Source organism: Mastigoproctus giganteus, chromosome 3 (genome assembly GCF_048544385.1).
Source record: "Mastigoproctus giganteus isolate SK-2022 chromosome 3, ASM4854438v1, whole genome shotgun sequence".
NCBI lineage: Eukaryota > Metazoa > Arthropoda > Arachnida > Uropygi > Thelyphonidae > Mastigoproctus > Mastigoproctus giganteus.
This window is the reverse complement of record NC_143577.1, coordinates 169,772,516-169,797,819: the sequence shown is the minus strand read 5'-3', so window position 1 is coordinate 169,797,819 and position 25,304 is coordinate 169,772,516. Positions and strand designations below refer to the sequence as shown.

The following is a 25,304-nucleotide window of genomic DNA, read 5'->3' as shown; positions in this document are numbered from 1 at the left end:
ATATACTGAAAAAATTTCCTTCTTTATTCAAGGCTTGGACTGTATCATTAAATCTGGCTTTATATGCGAGAAGGTAATAGTACTTTGTTTCGATTTACTAGTGGCTCGTCTTTAACGTTCTTTGAACCTGGTGTCAGATAGTGTTTTGGTGGCCAGACTTTACCTTCTCAATGTTCACTTCTTGCTGGACTATCCCACTCGCACAGAAAGCAAGGTATTTTAGTGTAATCAAGTTGTAAGCCGATTAGCTGACCAATAATCTTAAAATTTCCACACATTAGCCAACCGTGATCCTTTCAAAACAAGCTTAACATTTTTTTTATAGTTTTAAGTATGCCGAATGAGCTACAGAAATGGATGCATATGTGTTTCCATTATGAAGGAGACTCCTTTGGAAGCTTTGATTCTATGAGCCAATAAATAGCCTCCACTGTTGATTGGTAGAAAATTACAAAAAAGTTCATAACAGCGAGACGTTGTTATAATATATTATTGAGCCTTCAAAAAAAAAATGAGAACCTAATTCTTTTTCAAGACGTTTATACCATGAAAAGACTGTTCCCGGGGCTAGGAGATCCTTGGATTTCATTCTTGACCTAAAAACTGTGCAGACCCTTTGTGCAAATTTAAATATTAACGAGATCGAGTTCACTTTGTGTACACATCTGTGGTGCAGAGTTGCGAATTTCTTCATTACAATAGTTTATATCATCCTCTAAATCATAACAGTCATATTCCGGATCTGATGGCATATGTTCAAGAACAACTGCTGGAGGTGGTACTGGTAGTTCAGGTCCATGGAGCACTGGCCTTACAGATAAAGTAATGTTGTTATTGTTGTGGTACACGATTGTCTAGTTTTTCTTCGCTTTATAAACTGCTACAAAAATAGCAATCATTAATATGATCCCGAAGTTCCAACTACACCATGGAAATGGAAAATGTTATGGCTTGCTTTTTACCATATTTCTACAATCAAGAACCCACTTAGCCGCCAAAACGATTTAATAGATTTTTTCTATATGACAAAAAATATAATTTTCTCCACACTAATGACTAAGTGGTCACAGGTATAACCCCGAAGACGGAAGACTTTTTAAAGATTCGTCAAATTGTGGTTTAAAGCCCGTGCCGTTGCGTGATTGAAATACTTATCCATTCATACCAAATGGACATAATATCCGAAATTATACAGGGCATTAACCAGAAAATTTGCTGTGATCTGAAAATGTTTGCACTTTTACTTGGTACTTCGCTCCACAAAATGTTATTGTTTCTTGTGAGTATGGGAGAGCAGCGCAAGGGTGTTTCTATTATACTGTCAATAATTGGTCATCTTGAATAGGGTATATTCCTGGACAGAACTTTCACCATCCGTTGTTAGTTGATAGTAAAAATATTTTACTGCTCTCTCTTCGTATTAAATTAGGCTTAATGAAAATTTTCATTAATGTGCAGGACAAAGAAGAAAGCAGTTTCCAATACCTGAAAAAAAAAACAGGGAATATCCATTAATCTCTAAATGAACGAGTTGATGAAAGATAGCTCCTTTGACTATGCCATCACTGTAAGTGAACAAGCAGCATGGAATGTCTTCAAGACAACTCTGCCAAAACTTTTTAGGAAACCGAAGATCAAAAAATTAGGAACTTGATGAACTATATGAGCATAAAATATTAGCATAAATATGAGCATATGAAAGCAAGTAGAGTAGAACGTGCTTGGCAATTATTGCTGGACACTCTGAGGTTGTGAGAAAAATAATAAAAAAAATGTTAATATTTCTCAAAACCAGGCGAAAACCAAACTAAAAATTTAAGGTCATATTCGGAACATTAGTAGTAGTGGCATGTGATGCAAGAAAGCAAGTGTATGAGCTTATGCAGCATCAGCCAAAAAAAAAAAAAAAAAAATTTACAAAATAATTCCCTCTAAATGTTTGTCCAGTTCCCCTTAAATTTATTTAACCTATCAACTTCCACAACGACAGATGGAAGTTCGTTCCAGCAATTAACCACCCGTTGACCAAAAGCAAATTTCAGCACATCTATTCTACAAGTGTCTTTCCTCAATTTGAATTTATGTCCCCTCAGGTTCGTAATCTCAGCAGGAGGAAGAATCCCATCAGAATTCAGTTATACTCAACCCATTCAATGCCTTATACACCGCAATCAGATCGCCTCACAGGGCCTAGTCTGCAGCCGCTGCAATTTGTAGAACTTAAGCCTTTTTTGGTAAGAGGACCCCTTTCCCCTCACCAATCTTGTTGCCCTTCTCTGTACACGCTCAAGCAAATCTACATCCTTCCTAAAATGAGGCCTCCAGACCTGCACGCAGCACTCAAAGCGTGGCCTGACCTGACCATTGCCTTATACAAAAGGATAATTACCTCCTTTCCCTACTAGCAAAATTCCTGTAAATTATTGACAATATCCCATTACCTGCTCTTGCAGCCTGTCTGCATTGCACAGAAAACTTCATATCTGACTGCACAATTACTCCCAGGTCTTTTTCAGTTTCTATCACCTTAAGTGTAGTACCACACAGTTGGTACGTTCCTCTGGTGTTACTTCTACCCATATTCGTGTTCAGCACTACAAATATATATGGATAACATATTTTATTATGAGAAAAAACAAACAAAAGAGTTTAAATTTCTTGGCGTTTTAAATTCTATTTTTGTTCAAAGAGAGTTTTAAACAATAACACTTTAGAAAACTCAAATTTTCTCGGAATGAATTTTAGTGCCTTCTTCTTCTGGCATCATATGGAGTTCAGATAATGAAAGTAATATTTTACAGTTAAAACAACAACAGTCTAATAGGCTGATGATGAAAAATAAATAAAAATTCTTCATTTTTTCCCCATTAAGCATGCTGCTTGTTGGATTACGACAGATCATCTTTTCCTCTACTTCGCTTGCAGACAGGTCTCCAATTATTTAATAATTTTCCCCGCCTGTCATTATCTATCCTATTTATATGTTTTCCAATTATTTTTTTTTCTACTACCTGTCCATTCATTAATAGGCTGTAGGAAGTTTTAAAAATAATTAGTACATTTCTCTGGAGCACGAAGGAAAATTTGGCGAATAATATTTTTTGCATCGTTTCCCGATTCCCTAACTTTTAACTTCATCTCTTAACTCTTTATTAGGTATTTACCTTAGTGTTTTCATTTCTATGGCTTCGTTTATTTGCTTTATTTTTGCTGCTGAACCTCTTGTCTTAGCTGGATATGTTATTATAGTCTTACTCTAGTTTTATATATTTTAACTTTAGCGTCCTGATTGATGTTTGTATTGCTCCAAATTATATTATTAAACCCTTCTCCTGATATTCTGTTTGCTTTCAATGCTTGCTCTTCTACTTCTTGTGTTACTATTTCTAAACTATTTATCTGTATTCCTAGGCAGTTAAATTTCATTACTTGTTCTATTTATTTTCACTTCTATTCTAATTTACGTCTGAGTGATTCTTTTACTTAGTAGGCTCTTTGTTTTCCCTATGGATATTTCCATATTATACTCTTTTGCTTTTTTTATCAAAATTATATAGCATTCTTTGCAAATCGTTTTCATTTTCTTCCACTAGAACTGCATCGTCTGCACAGCAGATATTCAATCTTATCAAACTGAAGAGAGCACGAGTAGAACTGCTTATGTCGGAACAGCTTTGTGAATAGTATTAAACTGAAAATATCCGCGAAATATTTTACTCAGTTTATCGACTTATTCAATATTTAATTTACTATAAATAAAACTTTTACTGCATGAAATAAAAGCCATTTGATAATTATTTCATATCATAAAATAAGAACTTTGAAAAAGGTAGGTTTTTAAATAAGATGAAACGATTTATTTCTCCTTTTACCAGGTATTTCGCCATTGTTTATCCACTAGAATCAAGGATGCATCAGAGCAAGAAAAGAGCTAAACGAATCTTACTAATTGTTTGGATAACTCCGTGCATGGTAGCCTTGCCATTCCTTTATCCAGCGGAAGCAGTGAAAAACGACTTAAGCAGCCATTTTGGTACTATAAGCAGACTGACTTGTTTCACAGATTTCTCTAAAACATTTCGTCAAGGATATTATACATTTCTTTTTCTCTTTATTTATTTCGTTCCACTTACATTCATTGGAGGCACCTGTTGCCGTATCGCTAGATGCCTATTGAAAGGAATATCATTCAACCGACAAGGCAGCCTCCGGAGGCAGGAGGCTAACCGAAGAAAGGTAGGTTAATTTTTAAATAAGATAATAAAAGCATTACAAGGGCAATGAATTGTAACAATGGCATAAAACAAGAATAATCTATGAGCCTCTACTATAAGCTATTGATTCAGACTTCTCGAATATCCGGTTCTCTAGTGTCCCAGAAGTTCCCCTTCGACTTTCCTAATCTACTTACGTCTTGAATTTTTATAAAGTGAAAGATGTTATACATTATTTTATTGACTGAAAGCTCTGTTCTTTCAGACTAGGAACTGAATTTCATAATTTAATTGTGAAAGATCGAGTCCGACAGGGAGAAAAAAGTAACACGAGGTTCCATCATAACAGAATCAACGTTGCCCGGGGTATCATAGTAAATGTCGTTAAGATCATATAGACGTTTACGCATAACGGCTTATACATTATTCTACACGATGTTTCAAAAGCATGCAAAAAATTCTTGGGATTTATCCAGGTTAATAAAGACAAATAGAAATAAAAAAAGTGTCTGATTCTGAACGGTTATGGAGCTACGGCTGTCTGAATTTGAAAAAAAGTCAATAGTTAACTTCTTATCAGTTAATTAATAAGATTATAACTTTATAGAACGATCAATAAAACTCTATAATTTTACTATTCTCCTGTATACTTTTTGTTTGTTTTTTAGTGTTTCTTTTCTTTCTCTCTATACAGGGTGTCTCAAAAATATTGGTACAAACGTTTAGGGGAGGTACGTAACATCCAAAGGAATGTGAATCGCATAGGAACCCATAACCGGAAACGTCATCGTAAGTCAATAGACGGAGCGGTAGTCACCGCACGAAGAGCATGCATCAATATACCAACTGTGAGCTGGCAGACATGCACCTAGTGTATGGATTAGCAGAGGGCAATGGACGAGCCGCTCAACGAATTTATGGAGAACGCTTCCCAAACAGACATTTACAGGACCACCGTTTGTTTGCACGTGTGCATCAAAATTTGTGCGATTATGGGTCATTTAGAGGTAACAGGAGTAGCGCGGGCAGACCACGTTCGACGCGAACTCCTGCCATGGAAGAAAATGTGTTGAATGCCGTCCAGAATAATCCTATTACCATCTCACGTGCTATTGCCTCTGCCTTAGGAGTGTCTCGTTGCAGTGTACTGCGTGTCTGGCACGACGATTCCTTACACCCCTTTAATCTCCAAAAGGTTTAGTTACTGCTCCCCCAAGATCATCCTGCACGTGTGGCTTTTGCGCAGTCGTTTCTCCAAGAAAGTGTTCAAGACTTGAATTTTCCAGCCTATGTTTTGTTCACGGATGAGGCTTATTTCACTCGGAAGGCTTATTCAATCAGTACAATGCTCATGTGTGGGCTCACGACAACCCACACGGTGTGTGCCCCCATGCGGCACAACATCGCTTCTCAATAAATGGGTGGGCAGATATGGTCGCTGACTGCTTAGTCGGCCCATACACGTTACCATCCCGCATGAACTCCGCTAAATATCGGATCTTTCTTGAACAAGTTCTACCAGCAAGTGTGAGACGCAACATTTGGTTTCAACATGACGGGGCGGCTGCCCATTATGGAAGGTGTGTTCGTGACCATTTGAACAGGCGTTTTGGCCGTCGATGGATTGGCCGTGGTGGACCCATTGCCTGGCCCCCACGCTCACTTGATTTATTGAGCCTTGATTTCTTTCTGTGGGGAGGCCCTCAAATCTATCGTGTATGAATCGCCTGTGGAGACGGAAATGGATCTCGTGGCGAGACACGCCTGCGCTGCTGCTACTGTCAAAGAAACTCCAGGTGTGTTCGACCGTGTCCGCCAATCCATGCTGCGTCGGTGTCACGCATGCATCGCGTCTCATGGTGGAACCTTCGAGCATCTGTTGTAACATCATGAAATGCATCTATCTCGTACTCCATTGTTAATATTATGTCAAATAAATGTTTGCCACTAATTACTGTCTTGTGTCATTTCTGCTTCTTGTGCCTCTGCTACTACTTTCTGGTTATGGGTTCCTATGCGATTCACATTCCTTTAGATGTTACCTACATCCCCTAAACGTTTGTACCAATATTTTTGAGACACCCTGTATATATGAATGTATGTAAACGGTGTGTATTAATAAATGAAAAAAAAAAAAAAATCTTCCTACACCCAGGAAGAAAGAAACGCCAACGCATGTACTGTGGAGCATCGAAATTAACATATTCATCATGCGAACGTACTTCGAAATAACCAAGCTAGAGACCGATATGACAACGTACAGGTCGAGAATACATACCAAGTGGTTGGAACATTCTCGGATATTCCGGTTACTGAACAGCGAAGGACCATTGTCACGAATAACCTGATAGCTCCTGCATCTCGGGAAAAATCAAGCAAGACGTGAGCGACAAACTACAAAGAATATGGACAACACAGAAACAGAGGAGGAAGAGCAACAAGATATACAATCCAGGTGTACCTGGAAAGACGGAAACGAACCACCGGAGCAGAAGACGATCGAGGAGTTCTGGGGCAACATATAGAGTTGTGAAGTAAGACATAACAGAGAAAGCCCCCATTTGTATAGCCATCGCGAAAAAGTAGAACAGTCGATCAGGAAGTCCCTGAAGTGGAAAGAGCCGAGGTCATGACATCTAGAAGAGAAGACGCGTGGAAGAAGGCCCTAACAAAAAACGAGGGATGAGCCCACAAAGTCCCACGTGATACCGAAGTAGAGACCCAACAGAAACCACACCTCAATCGACAAATAATATTACATTACATTGACAACGGCGCAACACTCGATCATCCACACAGCCGTATACTATGCTGCCATAGCAATCACTAGGTGTGTGTGTGTGTGTGTGTGTGTGGTATGGTTGTTAATTGGCGCATTAGCTGTCTGGCTATAGTGCGCCTAGCAGTCACTAGGATTAACTAAAGAGAAACGAGAGACAAGCAGCAGAAGAAAATTAAAAAAAAAAAAAAAAAAAAAAAAAGGAACTGCCAGCTTGGGAAAGAAGACTTCAGTAGACGATAGAATAATTAAGAGTCAAGGTAGGCCAATTTACCCAGTATAAATAGGGGTAAGAAACTCCTGGAAAAGTGAAGAGCATCCTCAAAGAGAGAGACCAGAGCAATGGCCAGAGCAAACAGGAGACCAAAAATCAGAGAATAGGATAATACTTAGGCACACTGAAGTAGAACTTCCTCGCACTCAGCAAGGAATTATGCCGATAAAAAGAGCTTCCAGAGGAAAATGAACACCCGATTTTTCCATGAAAACGAAAGAGCCTTCTACAGGTGTACCTGGAAAGACGGAAACGAACCACCGGAGCAGAAGACGATCGAGGAGTTCTGGGGCAAGATACAGAGTAGTGAAGTAAGACATAACAGCGAAGCTCCCTGGATAGTACTAGAACGGAAAAAAACCAAGAATGCACAAGAGATGAGAGAATGGGAGATTCGCGAAAAAGTAGAACAGTCGATCAGGAAGTCCCACAAGTCACGAACCCCAGGAATAGATAACATCCACAACTACTGGTACAAGAAGTTCGCTTGCACACAAAAGCACCTAGCCGAACGGTTCACATGAATGATAAGTCACCCAGAGACAATCTTAAAGATTGTTACTCAAGGAATCGCATATCTAAAGGGTAAAGATACGAGAAACCCACCGAAATACACCAAGAAGATATCAGACCACTTCGAGAACCAAGTCCAAGTCATTCATGGCCGAACAGTATATAGACGTGTATAGTATCTTATGTAGGACGGCACATGAACGGAAGTTCAACTCCGCCTTGGTACGCTGTGATGAATACAGAACTCTATAAAAAGCCAGAAGCGTGTGTAATGTTATGTTTATGCAGTGTGTGTTGTTTAGTTGTTTCTGGCTATTTTGTCACCAGGAACACAGAAGCATAGTATTTAGGTTCAGGCGCCACCGGTGGTTTCCCACAACAGCAGAAAGGATGAAAACATATGAGCAAAGCATGGAAGGAGCAATTAACCATTGATGCCGCAGTTATAGAGCAAGGCTACAAAAACACCGCGACCTGTACACCGCAACCTACATCAATTACCACAAGCCATTGACTCCATGCGTCATAGCTGGCTAATAGAGATGCTGATCTACAAAGTCAATCAGACAGTGACAAACTTCCTAGAAGTAACCATGACGAAACAGAGGACCACCATCAAGGTCGAGAACACCACGACCACACCGACCCCATTAGAAGACTCTTCCGGGAGATGCCCTGAACCCACTGTGTTTCTGTCCAGCATCCTCACTGTCCATCATGCTCAATAACAGAAAGTACGGATGTACCCTTAAAGAAGGCAGGAAGCGCCTATACACATTCTCTCACATGATGTACATGGATGGCACCAAACTCTATGCGGCAAGTGAGAATTAACTCCAGCGGCTGCTCTGAATCACCGAACAATTCAGCTGACATCAAGATTATCTGTGCCTTCTCATTATCGATACCCACTCTCAACTGATATTTTCTACAAAATTCTTGAAACGTGAAATAGTTATCAACCATCTCTCCACCATTAAATTGGAATAATTTATTTTCATTATCTGCTGAAGAGGCAATCTAATCCTTAGCTGAGAAGTTGAGACAATATGGCCACGATTGGTGCATCTAAACAAATCAGAATTAGCGAGAGAACCCAGCGATCGTTTCAACCGTAAATGAAAACCGCCTATAGACGTAAGCAGAGGACATATAGAAAATGGATAAGATGCAGAAACAGTACAGACCACGAAACCTTTAAAAGGAAGAGAGCCCACTTCCTGCGCCTCAAGAGAGGAACACATCAACAGTACATCTTGTCCCAAATTAAGAAGTCCCGGAGAATTTCCTCGAAATACAACAATCGCTTTAACATGGAAGGAACGCTATTTGAGGAGTGGACGCGCATATCTTTTGATCATCCAGATGCCACCACACAAACCACAATCCTATCTAGTCTAACTGGGAAAACCCTAAATGCTATGTATGATATAATAGTTACTAAACAACAGCTCATTCACGTGATAAATGGCCTGCCCAACAAGGCAACAACTGGACCTGACGGCTTTCCACTGTTTATGATCAGGGTGTGCTCTGTGTACATTGTGGATCTCCTGGTTAACATCTTCCGGAAGATTCTAAAGACAGGCGCCATACCTGAACTCTGGAAATCTTATTATGTCAAACCAGTCCCTAAAATTGGAAACGCCAAGAGTGCTAAAGACTTCGTCCAATTGCCATACGATGTATTTTATTTATTTTTATTTATTTATTTATTTTATTTTATTTATTTATTTTTTTTTTATTTTCACTCTTCATTTTTATTATTATTTTTTTTAATTTTTTTTTATTTTCACTCTTCATTATTTTTATTATTATTTTTTATTTTTTTATTTTATTTATTTTTATTATTTTATTATAATTTTTTTTTTTATGGCTTCTGTCAGGTAGCTTAGGCAACCCTGGCAGAGGCAGCCAGAGTATAATGGGCAGCCTGGCTCACCTCCCAGTGGTTGTGGCGGGCAACGTGGAGTCCCAGTAGGGGCCCCGCGGCCAAGCAGCCAGACACAACAACAGAACAAAGCACAATACTACATTAACCAGACATTACACTTTTTTTCTGGCTGTGCAGTAGTTCTGCATTTCATCACAGAGTACATATGGTGCAGATGTGGGAAACCACCGGTGGCGCCTGAACCTAAATACTATGCCACTATGGCCATAGGATGTACTTTATTAAAAATTTTTGAAAAACTAGTACATCCAGTAATTATCCAGCAGTGTTTTTCTTACCGACTACCTTACCTCCACACAGTCCTACACCACAGGTCTACTACCTCAAATCTCCTCGATACTCCTCTCCTCAGAGCACAAAAGGCCCTGAATGACGGAGCTCAACTGGAGCTCCGTCATTCAGTTTTATTGATATTAAATCTGCTTATGATACTGTGTCAGTTCCTACCTTCTTATACATCCTAAAAGAATATTTCAAAGCATCAAACCAAATAGTCAGCATTCTGGAGTCTTTACTACACCGCAGAGAGTTAATTATAGAAAACTGATCTCACTAAAAAACTATCTATGCAACGAGGGGGTTTGCCTCAGGTAGGTGATGTCGACCACCCTCTCTGCAATTCTACTTGAACCATTACTTGCAGCACATCCAAATTTCTGCTCTTTCGCCGATGATTTAATTTATTTTATTATTTCAAAGACCCCAAACAGATTCAAGAAATTAATAATCAAACCTCCAATCAAATTCAACAATTAATAGATTTACAGTTAGCAAGACTCCAACTAAAAAATGCAGCCTACATGACAATTATGAAGAGGAAGTTCAGGAATGACATCCGAGTTGTAGTTAATGGCGAGACGATTCCAAAAGTATCATGGTATACTGACCTAGTGCTAACGAGGGATGAAGATTTAAAATTCAAAGATCAGTTCCTCAAGACAAAGAAGACCTATGCTGCATTCTGGGCTATCCGCCAGGAGCTTGAAGGCTGCCACAACATCGATCTGATTTGTCAATACATTGATAGGTGTCTCACTCCTTTATATGCATCTGAAATCTGGTCTTCAGCACCTGCCTCTCTGCGTAACAGATTCTTGGCATGGAATACTGGATTATGCGGTGGCTGAACCGTCTGGGAGGGAACCCGTTCACCATCTCCAAATCTATTCTTCTAGTCAATCTAAGCATGACCCCCTGGAAGCTTACTGTTCTTAAAAAAAATCTGTCCACATTTTCTAAGCTGCTAACCCGTCAGATTGATGCCCCATAGATAGAGGATTTATCTCACTTCCCAAAGCAAGCAATAGAAACCACCAGAGCGGGCAACGTCCACTTAGGATGAAGCTCACTTTCCTGGACTCCCTAAAAGGAATGTTCTCGTGCAACATGATTCAACACCTTCTCCATAGATCCAAATAAGTTTGGATAAAATAGAAGATACAGAAACCAAATTATGGATGAAATCTGGACCAAATCACTAGAACTACTATAAAATGTTAGCTTTATTTATATGAGAAATGTAAATAATTTAATGCAAGAATATATTGTAAAAAGCAAAGCAAATTGTAATGACAGAAAAATGATATGTAGGACAACCTGTATTTGTAATTACAATATTAATTTAATATCAATTTTATTTTAAAGTTACTGCTATTAAGTAAATTAATTTTCTAAACAATGTCATTCGAAAGGGTACAGAAGCACATGCTTCAGTAATCAGTTCAAGATCCTGGTTCGTAATTAATAAAAACAGTGCTGTTTTTGTATTTATTTGTTTATCTACTGTCATGTTTTTGAAACCGTTTCCGAATCGCAGACAACTGCTTTGACTACTCGCTCGAGCTTTGAGCATATTTCGGGCATCATGGCTTCAGCACTAGTTCACTGACCAAATAGAACCTCGTTTGATAATTAAACATGCCTTCAGTTAAGCGAATGCACGAGCCCAAGGAAATCTTTGTTTAGCTATACGCTCATTGCAGTTGTCAATAAAAAAGTTCGAACATAATCTCATTTTATTTTATTTTTATTCATTTAAAATATTAGAAGCCCCTCCATTTCGACAGCATATTGCTAGCACTAGTTGCGAAAATGTAAATTAAAGAAATGAACTAAATGGTATCAGTCTCAGAGTTCATTTTAGTTTCGCGATTAAAATCTAATTCACTACAGACGGGTGTACGACCATTCCCTCCAATAAAAGTAGCAAATTCATAGGCGACAAATTATGACAATGGCAAGATTTATTCATTTAAATAAATTTTATTCTTGTATGTGGGATATCTCTAGACAGACGTGTCTGACTGCTGACACGCTTCTAGAACGACTTCTGCTGTATCGCCTTTCCATCTGCTATACCGATAAGCAACTCACCTCACCATGTCAGTTTGGATTCAAGACAGGCTCCAGCACTGAAGACGCTATACACAACTTGATTACCCAGGCCACACATACAACTTCAAAGTATACTCTAGCCATCATGGTGGACTTTGCTGGTGCCTTCGATCGACTGTGGTGGCCCAGTGTCCTTCGGAGGCTTCGGCAGGCAAACACGTCCAAAAACCTATACAATAGTCTAAAATCCTATCTCAGCAATAGAAAATTACAAGTTGTAAACAAATACCAGACTATGACAATATGCGTTCACCGGGGTTGCCCCCAGGGCTCTGTCCTTGGGCCATTCCTCTGGTCCATTGTTCTGGACGAGTTACTGGGGTTTGACCTGGGTGGAGCCAGACCCTTAGCCTTCGCTGATGATCTTGTTCTAGTGGTGCAAGGTGACACAAGAGCGGCACTGGAAGCAAAAGCAAATACAGCTCTGGAAAAGCTCCAAAACTGGGCAGCACTCCACAACCTCTCAATTTCTGGTGAGAAAACAAAATCGATTCTCCTCAAAGGAAAGCTACAAATACGCAGGCCTCCAACAATGAAGTTAAATAACATCCCTATACGTCTCTACACAGAAGTCAAATACCTGGGAATCTACATTGACACCGGTCTTACCTTTCACTCTCATCTGAAGTACTTATCCACAAAAATCCGAAAGTATACGGCTATGATAAGAAGAGTCAGCAGAGCGGACTGGGGTTTGAAGCATAAAGCTTTGTCTCTCATCTATAAAGCGGCGTTTCTCCCAATTGTGTGTTATGGAGCCTCAGTTTGGCGTACAAAGGCTATCCTGGAAAAGAACAAGCGTAAACTTGACTCAATACAAAGATTCATGATGTTATCTATCTGCAGGGCATGTCGCACTGTCAGCACCCCTGCCCTACAGGTTATTACTGGATGCTTGCCACTCTATCTTGAGGTGATTAAAAGGGGACTTTACCATCGATTAAAGAAGGGGATTCCGACATAGTTGTTAAATCTTCAACTGCAGCTTACCAATGACCTGAAACAAGAAAGAAAACGTATCTTCACACACCTTCAAGAAATTTGGCAGCATTCATGGGAAACCACGCCCAAAGGAGAAATTACCAGAAGATTCCTCCCATCCGTTGACATGACTTTCCCGAAGTCTCCTTCCTGGTTTTCACCTGGTCTGCAAGTTACATTCCTGATCACAGGACATGGGCCCTTTCAACAAAAATTGACAGCAATGGGAATTGAAAGCAATCCATTCTGCCACTGTGGCGAAGAGGAGTCATGGGGGCATGTCATGTATGAGTGCCCTGCTTACGATGATTGTAGGCTCAAATTTTTTACTGAAATCCAGGAGAACCCTCGTAACCATGAAACATACCTGCTTCAGAATGAAACAACATACAAAGCCTTAACGAGTTACGCACAAGCTGTCTTTACCATCAGACGGGCAAAGTTTGCTGAACTTAGAGCTGCTCAGAACAACGACCTTCAAGTGCAAACACAAACTGGGGTCGGATAGCATTTTCCCAACTGATAAAAGAGTAAGACTGAAGATTAAAATACTATGCTGGCATCATCATGGTTGGCACTCCTTGAAAAGCTGACCCCCAGAGAGTGCTTGGCTTTTGGCACTCGCACAGTGGCGCCTGCCCCTGTGACTTTTGATCCCTCTACCCATCCCCTATTTCTCCTTACTCGGGTGGACTGCCTTCTCTATCTGTCCACTTTAGCTTGTTCCTCACATTCAGATCCCTCTTTCTCTTGTTCCCCAGGCCTTCTCTTTTTTTTTTTTTTTTTTTTTTTAACTTGGTCTTCGTCCAGGACGCTCAGGCGACCCTGGCGGAGACCAGCCAGAGAATAATGGGCAGCCTGGCTACCTCCTAGCGGTGTGTGCGGGCAACGTGAGGTCCCACCAGGGGCCCTGCGGCCAAATGCCAGGACACCCAACAGAACCTAACGCAATATGGCATATACAACAGACAACACTTTTCTGGCATTTACAGTAGTTCTGTATTTCTTCACAGCGTACATATGGCCCAGATGTGAGAAATCACAGGTGGCGCCTGACCCTAACACTATGCACACTATGCTGACGGAGTTTTCGGGTGCGTTAATTAATTTGCATCACAAGCTATCAGATAAACAAGATTTCTAATTAATATACCTGCAGAATCAAAGATCAGTCAATATCCATAAAACATAATACAGTGCAGAAGTTATATTTATATAAATATATCTTGCAAGCCGAGAACTCAACCCTTTTGTACTCAGAGGCGCTTAATCTCACCGTTCGCGGACATCGGGAAATAACGCTCTCGAATGACAATCGCAAGCGTTACGATCCCAAAGATGTCTGCATTGGAGATGCCCACTGCGCATCGCGAATGCTGCTACTTTTTCACTACACAGTAGTTTGCGATGTAGAGAACTATCGAGTATGCAGAGAAATATTCTCCTACACATTTTTAAAATGTTTTCACAAAATTTTGCAAATAATAAAATATATTTATATTTTTTTCTAGGTTGCTAAGATGATAATGGTCGTCATTATAGCCTTCGCAGTATCTTGGACCCCTTATTTTTTGGTTACCATAATAACTCAGTATCAGGCAGAGAACTTTTTCGAGAAACAGAACTTTTTCTTCACCATGCTTTGCATCAATCTATTTGCTTTCCTCAACTCCTGCGTTAATCCTTTCATCTACGTCACAATGAGCAGTCGCTTCCGCAACGGATTTAGGAGAATACTAAGAATTCTGTTTTGCTACACGGCTGCCAAGTCTCCCTCGAAAACAAAGCGTAACCGAATCGGTGGAAAGCTCCGTCAGGCATACAACAGGAGGGTAATTGTGTTATGCGAGACAACGCAGAATTCCTCGGACAGCAATTCTCAGAGTGACAGCATGCAGCAAAGTGGCATCAATATGGGCAGCGTGAGGACAATAAGAAGTCTTATTACATCCTCCTTTGTAAAGAAATCCGGAAAATCTTCCAATGGAGATAAAGTTGGCACTCGGGTAGTTACCGGTACAACCAGTTCTTGTAAATATGTTTCAGACTCTGCGTTTGGCATTAGAGTCGCTCGTCAAGATGTCATTAACCCATTTGTCAGGAACAAAAGCATCAACCAGCGGATCATGTCTCGATCGAATAGCGATTCTAATTTGTGCTGCATAAAGAGATGTCAGCAAAGAGAAAGGTCATATATTACTCTTCTAAGAACAAGCTCATCTCTTTGGTGTATACGATGATACTCGTATCGATTGCTCCTCCTGGAAGTCATAGCGATCAAATCAACTTCCCTGTAGCTGATCGTGTTAAATGAATGACATTGGGGCTTCGCTGAGGTGCTCCGATTATACTTTGTCATAAAAAATTCTCTATTTATATAAATATTTCCAATATGTTGTAATTAATAAAACTGAATGTTGATAAATATGAAATAGAACTTATTCAGTTATTTTATACTCTCAACAGTGTAAGGCTTACGTAAGTGACAGTCAAAAGAAATATTTTCTTCCAGCACATGCTCACAGAGCCCTTTTTCCCACCTTTTCATCAAAAATCATTGATGCTGTAAAAATTGGATCAAATTGAAGTAAGAAAATTATTGTGTTATAATATTTTCTCGTATATTTAGCTGAGATTCACGTCATGGTTTGTAGAGCCCACAGATGAATATTTTGTTTGCTTCTGGAATCTACAGTCCTGTTGGTATGTGAATCTACAGTCCTGTTGGTATGTTAGTTAGTTAGTTATTTGGTTTTTAGGGGCATCAGCAACTAAGGCCATATTGCTCCGGATTATGCGGTGGTCATTCCCTGACCTTTCCGCATCCTCAGTATTTGGCGGTGACGGGCTCGAACCCCGGTCTTATCAAGGACAAGAAGCGTGTGCTACGCATTGCTGCTCCTTCCCACCTGGCTACAGAGGCGCCCTGTTGGTATGTATGAGTCTTTTAAAGCAAAATATCTAGTTAAATAGTAGTGATTTCTTATAATCTTAAATAGTAAGAAGAGGTAGTAATACTTCCACACTCCAGTTTAAGGCATGGCACGGAGTGATGAGGAAAGCATAACGTGGTTTTCCATGCCCTCTGCGCCTGCGTGCAAAGGTCTGCATACGCGTGTGTTCAGTGCCAGTTTTCCTGTTTGCGGTGAAGTACAAAAACCGGAAATTACTCACGGGAAAAAAAATAATAAAAATACGGCTAGCTCAAACCAAAGTGAAAAGAAAACAAATTTTCCTCTGGTTTAAGATGGGACTGCCATTCAGACTGTTCTAAATTGGTGTTAAGGGACTAAGCCACTATACAGACACGGATATCCTAAAATAATCTGACTTTATATATAAATATATTTCAAATATATATATTTATTAATATAACTGAATTTAGTTACATAACTGACCCCTTTTAAGGAGGTCAGTTATGTAACTAAATTTAACCTAGGAGGATAAAAACTGTATGCTATTTCTAGGCCCTGTTTTCTTCAACATTTCTGTCCGTCCGCATGTAACAACTCCACTCCTAGTGGATATATTTTCATAAAATTTTATATTTGGCACTTTGAACAACTTGAGCCATTCCAAAATTTCATTAAAATCAGATCATTAGAAATCCAGCAATTATTATTTCTGTGTCCGTCTGCATGTAATAATCCGAATTCCATTTGATGGATATTCATGAAATTGTGCGTTTAGCTGTTTTAGATGGATTTGTATAGCCATCCCGAATTTAATCGAAACTGCACCAATAGAACAATTATTATCCGATAATTATTGTCCATTTGTCCGTCCGCATGTAATAACTCAAATCCCAGTGGACAGATTTCCCGAAATTTTGTATTTAGCTATTTCAGCACGATTTTCAGCTTTCCCAAATTTCCTTTAAATTGGACCAATAGAAAGCCGGCAATTATTATTATTATGATTTTTTTTTTTCATACACATCATATAGACTATCCATATACCGTATAATGTAACTGAGACACTTGTATGTGTACTGCCGTGCGCTGCTTGCAAGAATGAATGGGCAATATGGCAGATACGCAAAAACGAACTACTTTCAGTTTGGAGTTTTGTTTTTTTCTTTTGTTAGAAATCATGAATTACTATTATCTACTAACGCGCATGAAATGAATTGCGCGCATTAACTAACTTGTACAACTTATTGTTAGAGCAGATTGCTAATAATATTATTACTAGCAGTGTCCATTGCGAAAATTTCGCAATTGGTAGCAGAGTTTTTCTCTAGCTGTCCTAAAGAAATATCTGTGTTTTGTCGTGAGCAGGTAAGTCAGTACGCGTCGAATCCTTTCTAATTTCTTGTATCTCAGGAAACAAATTTTCTTTCGTTTCGACATCTTTCCGATTATTCAAAATGTGCACGATATGTAACAATTTCACACGTACAAAATGCAGTACAGTCTCTATAATACTTCTTTGAAAACGGCATTTTTATATTCTTGTGCCCTTCTGGTAACCTTATCTTACCATGCTGGAGGGCCGACCGGGTGGGTAAAGTGCCTGCCTGGCAACCCAAAGGTCGCGGGTTCGAATCCCGCCTCGGGCTTGGATCAAAGTACTGCAAAAACCTTGGGAGGTGCATTATGGCCACAGAAGCCGATGCGCCAACAACTACTAAAAAAAAAAAAAAAAAAAACCCATGCTGGAATGATCTGACCCGAGACATTGCTACATACAATTGGCCATGACTACAGGGTTAGTAACCGAAATTCCGACTCTGTCAAACGTTTGCACTTGACTTCTATTTATAGCCAGCCGAATAGGAAACTGCCATCTCTTAAATGAGAATGGCAAAGTCGAATCGGATAGTCAAATCTACACGCGGTAGGGCTGCCTACCTTAGCGCATTTGGTAAAATTTCGCAATTGGTAGCAATTTTTATTGTCTGATATTTTCCCGAAAATGTTTGGACAAATCATTGGCATCTCTATAAAATACTACTGAAAAAAGCATAATATTGAAAAGTACACTAAAACTTAATTCTCTGTGGAAATAGCTGTATTCTAGCTGTACCCGTTGCGAAAATTTCGCAATTGATAGCACTGTTTTTATTGCCTGATATTTTCTCGAAGATTTTTGGACAATTCGTTGTCATCTCTATAAAATACTACTGAAAAGGGCAAAATATTAAAAAGTACACACTAAAAACTCACCTTTCACTTCAAAAACTCAGTCAAACGTTTATTATTAGTATTTCGTTTCTTTCATCTTCTTACAGATGCTTCTACTGTAGAGTACCTCCTCAGTATTCAGCAAATATCAGCCGTGATGTCGACATTTTAACTCCCCTGGTACCTCATCTCCATGAGTATAATGTCCTGTTTAAACCACTCACCCTATTCTTCACTTACACTTCCAAATGTAGAAGTGTAAAAATGTACCGTGACAATCCTGTTGCGGCCCACCTTCTTGTAGTTCGCCAACATATTTTCAACTGTAGTGTGGTAGTCCGGATCTTTATTGTTCTCTAAAAATTCTCAACTACAGATCTGAAACTAATGCATACATGAATTTCTCTTTCAAATTTCGTTCCGTCATTAGTATGCAAATTTAAAGTTTTCTCTAGCTGTTCTAAAGAAATGTAGTGCATGTTTTGCGGTAAGCAAGTAAGCGTCGAATCCTTTGTCATTTCTTCTATCTGAAGAAACTTATAAATTTTCTTTGATTTCACCATTTCAGACCGATTCTGAATACATTTTCAGAAACATGAAAAGGCGAGTATCTTCTTCGCTGCAAGGTACGTTCAACACGACCAATCATAGTATCATGGCGGCGGACACGTCTTCCTGACTGTGACATAATTCTAAATCATTACTCACCTTAAAAAACAAAAAATAAACTAACTCGAAGTTAATAACAATAAAATTATGACTTCTGAACGTTTTAAACACATTAGTCGTAACAAATGGCATGCGTGTATGCACTCGTGTGTGCAACGTGGTGACATATAGTGAACGAGCAGTGCAATTGAATCCTAACGATTAGCTATTTCTTTTAAGGTACGCAATCTCACAATCGGTTGCCGAGTTTTATTATTATTTATTATTATTATTATTTTTTTTTTTTTTTTTTCAGAACGAAGGACACGATTGTGCTAACATGCAAACTGTTAAACAGAAAAAAATGCCCTCCAACTAAGATAACTGTTTGTTTAACAGTTATCTTCCTGTGGCTCCATCTATGAAGTGAATGTGAAACTATTGTAGTTTGTACTACAAAATTGACGCGTTCTGTAAAATAAAAAACTGTCCCCAATTTAAATTTCAACAACTTTGTGCACACCTAGGAAAAAATAGCTTCAATTTGAGACCACCTTCAGCCCGATCTGTTAAGCCTATCGTTCACACTGACTGTCGAAAGAAAACACCTTCCGTATTAAATATATAGATTATCTTTTACTTCAAGACACCCATAAACAACTTATGGCTAGAGACGGTGTACCTATTTGAAAATGTATTAGCACACATTTTCAAAATAGCTATCAATTTCATTAACCCTTACCAGATAAATATCAAGTAACAGCATATGAGCAAGCAAAACAGCATAAACGTCAGGTAACAGCAATTAGAATTAGTAGAGGCATATGATGCAAGAAAGCAAGCTTATACAGCATCAGCCACGGAAAAAAAAAACATTCCCATTTCACTGATCCATTCATTCCAAATGTTTGTCCAGTTCTGCCTTGAATTTATTTAAGCTATCAACTTCCAAAACAACGATTAGAAGTTTGTTCCAGCAATCAACTACCTGTTGGCTAAATTCAAACTTCCTCACATCTATTCTACAACTGTCTTTGCTCAGTTTGAATCTATGCCCCCTCAGATTTGTAATCTGAGGAAGAGGAAGCATCCCATCAGCATCGATCCTGCTCAATCCATTCAAGGTTTTATACAACTCAATCAGATCGCCTCGTAGGTGTCTAGTCTCCAGACGTTGCAATTTGCAGAATTTAAGCCTTTCTTCATAAAAGCACCCCTTTGTTCCCTTCACAAGCCTTGTTGCCCTTCTCTGTACTCATTCTAGCAGCTCTACATCCTTCCTAAAATGAGGCTTCCAGACCTATACGCAGTACTCAAGGTGTGGCCTGACCATTGCGTTATACAAGAGGATAATCACCTCCTTTATCCCTGCTCGCAAAATTCCTATACATCATTGATATACTCTGGAAGTCTGTCTGCACTACTCAGAAAATTTCATATCTGACTGCACACTTACCCCCAAGGTCTCTTTCATTCTCCACTACACTGAGTGTAACACAACATGGTTGGTATATTTCTCTGGGGTTACTGCTACCGATATGCAGTGCTTTGCATTTGTCAATGTTAAACTTCAGTTGCCATTTCTTAGCCCATCTGCCCTACTTTTCCAGATCATGTTGCAGTAGCATACTGTGCTCCAATTTGTACAATAGTCTTCCATGTGCAACGGTATCAAACAAAAGCTTTCCTGAAATCCAAGTATACGATATAAAAATTATTTTTTGCATCCAGTTCCTTTGTGACCACATCGTAGTATCAAATCAAATTGGTCAGACAAGACTTCCCCTTGACAAACCCATGCTGCGTCTGAATTATTACTGTTGTCTTGTCTAGATGATCCTGAAATGCTGCTTTAACCAGAGACAATTATTTTATCTGGAACAGAAGTCAAACTAAACAGGTCTGTAATTACTCTTGTTACCCTTTGAACCCCTTTGTGAATTGGAGATACATTTGCACATCTCCAGTACGTGGGGTCCACCCCGAGTCCAAGGATGCGATCATAATTATGGCTAAGGGTTGGCTTACTTCCTTTGTTGCTCGTTCGTTATTTGGTTTTTAGGAGCATTAGCAACTAAGGCCATATTGCTCCGGGATATGCGGTGGTCATTCCTTGACCTTTCCGCATACTCCGTATTTGGTGGTGACGGGCTCGAACCCCGGTCTAATCAAGAAGCATGTGCTACGCACTGCTGCTCCTTCCCACCTGGCTACGGAGGCGCCCACTTCCTTTGTTGCCTCCTTTCATATAACTGGATAGATCCCATCCACCCCAGGTGCCTTTTTTATGTTTAACTTCAACAATTCTCAACTTTGCTCTCAGTTATACAAAATCATTTAACTTCCTGTTAGAGTGTGATGAACATTTGGCCCTCTCCTCCTTGAATAACTCCTCATGTGTGAATGTAGGTACAAAATACTCATTTAGTTCCGCAGCTATCTGAGAATGATTATCTACAGTCAAACCACTGATATCAAGTGCATCAATCTGATTTTGTCAGATTGGTGCAATTGATATCAGTGGACATTCATCCCCTTCCTTTTAGAGTTTATATAAGTAAAGAAGTCTGTAGTTTTTCTTTGCATCCTTTTACGATGATTTTTTCATAATCTGCCTCTGCTTGAAGAACTTCCTTTGTGACTTGATAGGCTATCAACTTCCACAACAAGGGATGGAAGTCTGTTCCACCAACGAACTACCCGCTGGCTAAAGGCAAATTTCCGCACATCTATCCAACATCTGTCTTTCCTCAATTTGAAAATATGCCCTCTCAGGTGATTATTCTGAGCAAGAGGAAGAATCCCATCGGCATTGAGCATGTTCGAACCATTCAAGACTTTATACACCTCTATCAGATCACCTCGCCGGTGCCTAGTCAACAGACACTAATTTGCAAAACTTAAGCCTTTCTTCGTAAGAGCGACCCTTTGTTCCATTCACTAATCTTATTGTCCTTATCTGTACACGTTCCAGCAGCTCTACATCCTTCTTGAAATGAGGCCTCCAGACCTGTATACAGTACTCAAGGTGTGGCCTAACCATTGCCTTATACAAGGGAATAATCACCTCATTTTCCCTGCTAGAAAAAATGCCTGTATATCATTGACAAGACACCATGAGCTACTCTTGAAGCCCGTCTGCACTGCTCAGAGAACTTCATATCTGCCTGCACAATTACCCCCAGGTCCTTTTCATTCTCTACCACTGTTAGTGTAGTACCACAGAGTTGATACGTTGCTCTGGGGTTGCTGTTTCCCATATAGTAGTACTTTACATTTGTCAATGTTAAACTTCATTTGCCACCTCTCAGCCCATCTGCTTTCAACCTTTCCAGATCCTGTTGCAGCAGAATAGTGCCAGTAATGTCCTTAACAACCCTGCCAATCTTTGTATCGTCTGCAAACTTGGACATTAAACCTGATATACCATCATCAATATTATTATACATACAGAAAACAATAATGGACCCAACACTGAACCCTGAGGGACTTCACTAATAACATTAGTCCACGATGAGCAGTGTCCATTGATTACCACTCTCTGTCTTCTCCCCCTCAACCACCCCTTTATCTAAAGCAGAAATTTGCCTCCAATGCCACACTGCTCCAATTTGTGCAGCAGTCTTCCATGTGCAACAGTATCAAGAGCCTTTCTATGATCCAAGTATATAATATCAAAGTTATTCTCTGCATCCAGTTCTTTTGTGACTGCATCATAGTATCCAATCAAATTGGTCGGGCAAGACTTCCCCTTAACAAAACCATGCTGTGTCCAAGCTATAACTGAAGTCTTGTCTAGATGATCCTGCAGTGCTTCTTTAACCAGTGCCTCCATTAATTTTCCTGGAACAGAAGTTAAACTCACAGGTCTTGGGTCAGCCTTTAAGTAAGTAAGCAATCCCTTAGCCACAATTATGGCTAAGGGTTTGCTTACTTCCTTTGATGCCTCCTTTAATATAACTGGACAGATCCCATCCACCCCAGGTGCCTTTCTTGTGTTTATCTTCAACAATTTCTCCTCCACTTTACTCTCAGAGATTACAAGATTCTCTAGCTTACTGCCAGAGTTTAATACACCTCTGGTATTCCCCTCGCTGAATAACTCCTCATGTGTGAATGTCGATGCAAAATATTCATTTAGTTTATTATCTACCTGAGCAGGATCATCAACAGTTGAACTATCGATATGAAGTGGATGAATCTGATTCATCCCCTTCCTTCTAGAGTTTATATAAGTAAAGAACTCTTTGCATCCCTTGCCAAAGATTTCTCGTGATCTGCCTTCGCCTGCCTAACTTCCTTTGTAACTTGGTTACAGATCAACTTATATCTATCATAGGCTTCTGTGTCACGTGTTAATTTATATGTATCCCATGCATTTTTCTTCTCTGCCATATGTCTCATTAGTTCATCTGACATCCATTTAGGCGTAAACGTTGAACAGTATTTCTTAGTTGGAATAAAAAACCTAGTAGCTTCCAAAATTACTTCATCGAATGCTTCCCATTTAGAATGCATCGTTGGTAACATCATCAGTTGGTCCCACTGTACAGAACCTAAAAAATCTCTGAGACCACTGTAGTCGCCTTTACAAAAGCAAAAACCCTTCCCTTTACCCCTGATGGTAGTTACATCTTTAAGTAAATCCCATATCAGTACACTGTGATCACTGCCACCTAGTGGTTCGTTTATCTGTAAATTCTTAATGCATGAATAATCACTGCTGATTATCAGATCAAGAGTGTTACTCTCTCTTGTTACCCTTCGAACATGTTGCTGTAGAAAACAATCGTCCAATATATCCACAAAATCCTTGCTAGTGTGCGAGGGACCAACCCACAAGTTCCAGTCTATATCTGGGAAGTTAAAATCCTCCCATTATAAGACACTCTGATTTACCGCCCACTATTTCTCTGTATAATTGTTCATTGTACTCAGAGTCATTAAGCCTATAACAAACTCCTACTCTCATTTTTGCTTTCCCAGTGCTTATGTCACACCAAACTGGCTCAACATTGCACTGTCTATCTATGTCAACTGGATGCACTTCCTTAGATTTTATATGTGTTTCTTAACTAACAGCAATAACCCTTTATACTGAACTACACGAATAGATTCATTTTTAATAATACTGTTATTTTAACAGTTTAACTACTAAAGTTATATTATCAATTTTATGCGGTTCACCGTGTTTCACAAAGCCTGAATTAGTTAAGACGTTCACAAAACTGAAGCACTTCTCGGATAACGACCGTTGGAGGTTCAAAATTCTGTTGGTTTCTGTATCACCGTATTTCTATACTTTTTATTGATACACATTTTTCCTAGTGGAGGCTAAGTATATTCTAGAGTTGTCAAGTGTCTGTAGGAAACATATCTTGTAAGAAACTCACTTGGTTAGGCCGAGGAATTGGATGTTGTCCGTTTTTGACAGCTGTCCTGGACTGAACGTGATTTGAAAACTGGTATATATATGGTTCATCTATTCGAATGGAAAAGAGTTGAGCAAAGGTGATAATGTTTCCTTTTATTAGAATCTGTCACTTTTCGAGGAATTCTTAAAGCCGTCTCTACTACGGAGTGCGTGTAGCTTATCTGAAACTGTCAGCCTGAAATCTCGTATTAATATTTTCTTGAAATAAATGTGCGCATTTCATGATATTTAAAATTGTCTTAGTTGGTTAGTTCTACATTTAAATGTTGTTTTTTTATAACAAGCACAAATTGGCACTCGTTGAGGTACGATGCTGAATATGAGCAATAGGAAGCATTGAAACATATGCGTCAATTTTGTGTAGATATTCTCTAAATATTTAGGAATGGGAAAAGTGAGTGACAAAGCAGTAATGCAGTGATTAACGTTACTAATACTGAATCATGCAGCTGCATATTAGAACCTCTGATAGAAAAGCCAATCAATAGCTGCAGTTTTTAAAAATCTCATGATTATCTGAAAAGCCTGAAAGTTTTTTTTTTTTTTAATATGAAATTATTAAAAAGTGTAAAGCTATTTTCAACAATCTCATGCTTATCTGAAAAGAATAGAAAATTGTTCTTTTACACTTTATCTGCCACAGACTCCACGTTTGTATTAAATATGGATACGATAACAAATAACCTTCACAAAGCATCTCGGCGCCATAAATATTCGCAAAGCCAAACTTCTTCTGTCATTAAGCCTGCAGCATTTTGAAAATGTTGCAACTCAATTGAATTTTTAAAAATTATTATCCAATATAGTACCAGAATTGAGAATAAAATTTTAGAGTTTCCAATTTGCATTTATTACTAGAGAATGATACCGAAAAACTGACACCGATGTTTTTATAACTAACTATTGGATAAATCATTACCGCTTCTCCTGTTCAGAAGGTCATCATACGCTACTGACAGAAATGCTTCTTCAGCTTTGCTTGCTCCC

The 25,304-nt window shown here is 39.1% G+C and overlaps 1 protein-coding gene across 1 annotated transcript in view; it reads left to right on the top strand.

The window, feature by feature from the left end:
- Window positions 1–15,349, top strand: part of LOC150088404 (QRFP-like peptide receptor) — a 268,536-nt gene extending 253,187 nt beyond the window's left edge. Inside the window, exons 2-3 of the mRNA XM_090370148.1 lie at window positions 3,876–4,236; window positions 14,621–15,349. Of these exons, the coding sequence (XP_090226274.1) occupies window positions 3,876–4,236; window positions 14,621–15,349 (1,090 nt within the window). The remainder of the gene's footprint in view (window positions 1–3,875; window positions 4,237–14,620) is intronic.
- The last annotated feature ends 9,955 nt before the right edge of the window (window positions 15,350–25,304 follow it).